Below are 6,543 nucleotides of genomic sequence, written 5' to 3'. Positions count from 1 at the left end.
GTGTGTGTGTGTGTCTGTGTGTGCACTCACTGCCGGAGCAGCTGGCGTCCTTGTTTCCAGCTGAGCTGATGGCTGCTGTTCGGAGGACTCGGAGCCTCGTTGTCGTCGTCTGAAACAGAGAACACGTTACGTTTGCGTCCATCCACCCGTGAATTCCCAAAGCATCGTGCTGCAGATGCCCCTCTCCTGAAATATGTCCTCCCGGGAACCGTCACATGTTAACAGATGAGAGCAAATAAAAGGCCCAGTTTATTTCTGATGTGTCCACAGGGAGGCAGCAGAGAGGCTCCTCCCAGCATCAAACTCAGAGGTGAGGAGCGAAGAGAGAAGCACAAGCAGCAGAGGAACCACAGCAAGCGTGAAGAAGATCATCCTAATGCTGCGTTTCTTTGTGATGGCCAGCAGGGGGCGACTCTGAAGGCTTCAGTGCAGACATTAATTACATTTTCATGTAGGACACATGCAGTGTGAGATGGGTTAGTGCTGTTGGAAACTTAAACTGTGATTTTCGTGCCTCTGACCGAACACGACGCTGAATTTGTGCAGACGGGAAAAACAGTCAGAAAAACTCTTACCTGAGTCGTAACTCGGAGGTTTGATTTCTCCCTGGTTCAGCTCGGTGCCATATTTCAGTTTGTGGTATTTGGCTCTGAGGACACACACAGATATCACAAACGTCTTTATCTCATTCGGGCTTCATGCATTTTACTTCTCAGATGGACTAAAGCACATAGTTAGTGCTGGACCAGGTGACCCTGAATCCTCCCTTAGTGATGCTGCAATAGGTGTAGGCTGCTGGGGATTCCCATGATGCATTGGGTGTTTCTTCTTCACTCACTATGTGTTAATAGGCCTGAGCCTGGTTCTGCTGGAGGTTTCTTCCTGTTAAAAGGGAGTTTTTCCTTCCCACTGTCACCAAAGCGCTGCTCATAGGGGGTCATATGATTGTTGGGTTGTCTCTGTATGTATAATTGTAGGCTCTACCTTACAATATAAAGAACCTTGAGCCGACTGCTGTTGTGATTTGGTGCTGTATAAATAAAGTTGAGTTGAATGGAAACTCCTTCACTATGGCAGCTAAACCAGGACCTGGAACTAAAACATGAGCTGGAAACTTTAAAAGGTTCATATTTCAGTTCTGAGTGACGTTCATAAACAGAGGACATGTTTATGAACAACTTTGACTGATCATTCTTGTTGGCAGTGGGAGGAACACCCCCGTGTTTCTACGGCCGTGGTCTCTCCCAAACCAATGTCGCATCTCAAGTGTGAGCGAACGTTTTCCTTTGAGTTCAGGTCGGGGCAGAGAGGATTCGTTTCCTCATCAAAGTGTTTGCATGTGAAATATGTGACCCTGGTAAAAGGATCTCACCTCTCCTGCTTCAGAGCGTACTCCAGCATCTTGATTCGTCTCACCAGGTCCTTCTTCAGGTTCTCCTGGCCCCGCCTCTCGCCCTGCAGGAAGGCGATCTGAGCCTGCGAGCAGAGGAAACACCAAATGAAGGCGGGGCCGAGGTTTAAACTTCATTTTAACATATTCTCCCACTCCAGACATGCAGCTTCAGTCCCCTGTGTCTGATTAAACACCAAAGTTCGCTTAATTGAATGAGGCTAAAGACAGAAACGCACACAAAAAGCAAAGCGAGCGAGCAGCGATGAGATTAACGACGCCTCAGGAGGTCCATAAACACATCTAATCTCCATTAAACACGGCGGAGACGGCTGTGGACGGATTACCGACCAACTCCACCGGGACCCAGCGGGGAACGACGCGGCGCCGTTTGCACAGTCACAATCGTCGTTACAGTGCAGACCGACAGTGTGAGACTCAGCAGCTGCACTGCGGTGCGTTCAGGAGCTGAACACTGAAGTTAGCCTCTGAGCAAAACACAAACAGCACGCAGGGGTCCGCAGCGGTTTGGTGGGAAATCTACAATAACGCAGCACCTTCAGTCCTGCGGTCTGATCCTGGATCAGCAGCGTAAATAACTTAACCTAACAAACATATGACAAACAATAACATAACAAGACCTGATTCATCGTGTTACTCAGAAGGAAGTCACCAACACCTGACACATGGCTGCTCTGCAGAGCAGAAACAGGCTGATCGCCCCACATCCTTAAGCCTGAGGGCCCCAAAGCCTCCTGGGAAATGGGTGACTGGGTGTCTGCAGGACTGATGGGAGACTTGTGACTGACTAACACCTACCCCGCAGCGTGGGAACAGGCACCATGTGACCCACCTGCCGTCAGGGTTGACCCCACCCGCAGACTTGGCTGAGGAACATCACGGCTGCAGTTCCTGTAACGTCCACTGGAGGCTGCAGCAGTGATTCATGTCTGGCTCCGCCTCTGTTACAGCCTGTTTGACTGCATGAATCATTAGGGGCGGGGCCTCTTTGACTGACAGGTGGATGGCGACACAGGCGGCTGTAGCTGCTAGCTGGACCCCTGGACTGTGTTTGTGCTGTTGGAGCACTCTGGCACATTTTTAATGACATCATCTGACCAATAACATGGCTGCTGTGAGGTTACTGTAGTAACAGGAAGTTCAAGAAGGCGGAGCTCCATTTTAATTGGCTGATGAGGATTACCTAGTTGTGCCTGGTTTAATAAAATGAGGTTGTTGTCATGAGCGGATGCTGCATGACGACGTGTCGTTACCTGACAGTGCAGTCAGGTAACAGCCAATCAGATGTTGAAGCGTCTCAGTGAGCATCCTGGAATGCGACCGTTTAAGACAGGGGTGGGGACCTCCAGGCCTCGAGGGCCGGTGTCCTGCAGGTTTAGATGTGTCCATGATCCATCGCAGCTGATTTAAAGGGCTAAATGACTCCTCTGCATTTCTTGCAGTTCTCCAGAGGCCTGGTAACGAACTAATCATGTGATTCAGGTGTGCTGACCCAGGGTGGGATCTAAAACCTACAGGACACCGGCCCTCGAGGCCTGGAGTTGCCCACCCCTGGTTTAAGAGATTGCTGAAAGGCGCTGCATGCAGGGACTCAGCTTTTCCCCAGCTGGATCCAGCACATCAGCGCCGACGTCATCCTCAAACCTCCCGACACTCCTCCTCCTCATCATCATCGCCTGTTTGTGTGTACAGTTGCTTCAGAATCAGGTCAGCTGTTATAACGTGAGAGCTCACAGCAAACATCCAGCTGGCAGAGCAGCGACGCTGCAGCCACTTTTATGAACCGAGTGAACATTTATGATGCAACCCTGGCTGAGAGGAGCGTGCACAGCTTTGAGCTGCTGCTCACAGACAGCTGAGACCAGAGCGCCACATCAGCCCGTCACTAAGATCTCTGACGTCATCGCGAGCTTTAAAAACATGGACGTTTTAATAAATATGAGAAACTCCGACTCCAAACAGACCACTGCATGAAATACAAACTGAAGTCAAGACTGAAGAACAGACTTGTTCAGAAGTCACCTGGATGATGACGAAACGTTTCTCACACTGAAAACGCCGCGTCCACACGAGCCAGCCCCGGGATTTCCTTACCTGGATGACTGAGCACGCAGCAGGAGGGTCAAATCATCTAAACACCAATTGTAAAAATCATTTGATGCTTCAGATTTTAAAAGGTTACAACACAAAACCAGAAAAGTTTCTGCTAAAAACAAATAAATGCACCGCAGCCGATGAGCTTCAGCCTCTGACGCGTTGCCTTCAAATGTCGACGTGTCAGTGAGGTCATACTCTGACTTCATTTCCATTTTAAACATGGTCCTTTTAACGGTTTTCTTATCTCAAACATCAAAATTTGGGGTTTCAGCAGTTTGCTCCACACAGCTGTTTCACAAAATATCAAAATATCAAACACGATTGTTTAACGAGTCTGTCGACGGACAAATCGTCCAAACTTCAGTCGTGTTTCAGTCTGAGCTGAAGATGCTGCTGATTTCACACACACACGCACACGCACACACACACACAGGAAGTAGGACGCTCCACTCATGTCAAACACATTGATCTGGGTCGCTCTTCACTCGAGGCTATCGATGCATCTGCATCTCGACGTCGGGAAACTTTCCTTCTGAAAATGAGCGACGGCCCTGCTGCTGCGGTCACCTGTCAGGCTGCTGATAATCAGCCGGTCAGTGGCTGCTTTTGGGCAGCTGCTGTGTTTGAGGCCAAACTAAAAATGTAAAAAATGACCCGAACAGCTAAAACCCCCAAAACCCCGTCATCATCAAATGATCTTCTGTCACTTCCAGGCCTCAGGGCCAAGCAGAAGCCCTCCCCTCCAAATTATCCAGAGGGACACCGAGGCGATCGCAAAACAGCCGAGACATCTGAGTCCCTGAGACGACTTCGAGACACCCAGGAGGAACCGCAGCGAATCAGTGAACAGATCATTGCATTGAAAACGCTCCAGCAGCACACACGGTGCAGAGGAACAGTTAGCTGAGGTGAAGCTAGCGGCTACAGCCGCCTGTGTCATCATCCACCTGTCAGAGGCCACGCCCCTAATAAATGCAAACTTTGGAGTTGAGTTATAACAACATCCTCCCCGTGCAGGTGGTATGAAGGGGAAATTATCCACAGAGACGAACGGTCTGTGTATCAGGCCGTAAACACGGTTACTTCTACTGTAACCGACTCACTGCTGCCCCTGCTGTCCAGCAGAGGAACTGCAGGCTGACAGTTTATTATGACTAAAATAAAAATGGCCTGTAGTGTTTACAACACCTGACATTGCTTCCAAATTATACCTGTGACGAGATTAAAAAAAGTCTCCCAAAAAACATCTTTAATCACAGTAATTATTATTTATTGTTGATTATCTGATAAAGCGACAGATTGTTTCCTGTAATATACAGAAGCAGTAATTTCAGCCTCCACCGAGGTTCATCTGTCCTCCTGACAGAAGCTCAGGTGTGACTGAAGCAGGTATTCAGCCTGAGCTCGTTCGATGATGCAGATGTCGAGATGAGAGCCTCGTCTGAGCTCTGTGACGCTCGCTCGTCTGTTGCCATGGCGTCTGAGGATGGCGGTGAACTTGGTGGGATGTTTCAGGGCCTTTGTGTAGGAAGGCATCTGCAGCGCGTCGGGGGCGTCTTCACTCATAATTATAGATTTTACTGAGTGTTGCTCGAGCTGCCTGCCAGAGGTGAGTCTGACGGCCTCACGCTCCGCTTCAGTCACGCTGCTTTTCACTCCCGTTAGCCTGAAAGTCATCTGATACGCCAACCACGATGGAAAGGATCTGCTAGCTCAAAGTGGGTCCTCTGATTGTCGGGGTTTCCTCGGTGTCATTGTAGGGTCCTTACAATATAAAGCACCTTATAAATAAAATTGAACTTGTCATGAATGACTTCCTCTGTGGATGGATCATTTTCAGATTCTGTTTTTCTCTCCACATCCTTTCGTGAGTGACACCAAAGCAAGGTGTTGTATACGGGGCGACCGTGGCTCAGGGGGTTGGGAAGCCTATCTGTAACCGGAAGGTCGCCGGTTCGATCCCCGAGCTCTCTGTCCTGGTCGTTGTGTCCTTGGGCAAGACACTTTACCCTACTTGCCTACTGGTGTTGGTCAGAGGGGCCGATGGCGCGATATGTCAGCCTGGCTTCTGTCAGTCTGCCCCAGGGCAGCTGTGGCTACACCTGTAGCTGCCTCCACCAGTGTGTGAATGAATAGTGGTATTGTAAAGCGCTTTGGGTGCCTTGAAAAGCGCTATATAAATCCAATCCATTATTATTATTATTATTAAGTTGTAACAGCGCGGCGGTACAGAGGTTAGCCCTGTCCTGTTATTCACAAGGAAGGATCTGTTGGCGCATCTCTGAGCGCGCACCCCAAACTGCAGTTACCAGAACGTTAAAAGGCTCGTTGTTCTGAAGGCGTTTCAGCCAGGACGGCGTTCGTCTTCTCTCCCGAGGTCAGAGAGCGATCAGCATTTCCACTCTGGCTTTCAGGTTAATAGTTCCAGGATGAACTGAAGCTCTGAGGAAAAAAAGGATGGATTCACTGCTGATTTTGAGGCATTGATTTGATGATTTATTCCTAATTGTTCTATAAACTGTAAACCAGAGGCTGCACTTTGTCTCCTGTGAGTCTCGCAGTTTCCAGACTGACGGAGGTCACAGCTACAAACCTTCACTTCTGTTTCAGCAGATAAAATTTTAAATAAAACTTCCTTCTGGATTAAATCCAGGTGGATATCTGGTCTCCTGACATGAAGCCATCTGGCAGGAAGTGCAGCCACTCAGAGACCTTTCACTCTACAAACTGGGTAACCCACTTGTTCAGAACTCCCATCAGCCTTTGTTTCATTTATAGAAGCGCGTCGGCGCTCCACATCGGATCGCAGAGGGAGGCGAAATTCAAAGGAGCCGCTTTCATTCATAAAAACGACTTCTTATCTTAAACATAAAAGGGAACGCGAGCTGATCCCAGTGGAAGGCCCCAGTGTGCACGCCAGCACTTCCTGATATAAACGCCGAGCTAGTCCAATGAAAACGGACAAACAGCTGCTTAATAACCAAAACTGAAGCTGATGCACGGCTGCTTATTTCCAGGCAGAGCAGTCGTGCATT

The 6,543-nt window shown here is 49.1% G+C and overlaps 1 protein-coding gene across 3 annotated transcripts in view; it reads right to left on the bottom strand.

The window, feature by feature from the left end:
- LOC102192550 (striatin-like) overlaps nucleotides 1–6,543 on the bottom strand; it is a 31,617-nt gene that overhangs the window by 12,960 nt on the left and 12,114 nt on the right. For all 3 annotated transcript variants that reach the window (XM_005748553.1, XM_005748554.1, XM_005748555.1), the window contains exons 2-4: nucleotides 1,373–1,476; nucleotides 576–649; nucleotides 31–109 (exon numbers count right to left, since the gene is read on the bottom strand). In XM_005748553.1, the coding sequence (XP_005748610.1) occupies nucleotides 31–109; nucleotides 576–649; nucleotides 1,373–1,476 (257 nt within the window). The remainder of the gene's footprint in view (nucleotides 1–30; nucleotides 110–575; nucleotides 650–1,372; nucleotides 1,477–6,543) is intronic.

The sequence above is a fragment of the Pundamilia nyererei genome, unplaced genomic scaffold (genome assembly GCF_000239375.1).
Source record: "Pundamilia nyererei isolate P.nyererei 1_Seehausen unplaced genomic scaffold, PunNye1.0 scaffold00225, whole genome shotgun sequence".
Lineage (NCBI taxonomy): Eukaryota > Metazoa > Chordata > Actinopteri > Cichliformes > Cichlidae > Pundamilia > Pundamilia nyererei.
The sequence above is the reverse complement of the archived record's forward strand: the minus strand, read 5'-3'. Positions and strand labels throughout refer to the sequence as shown.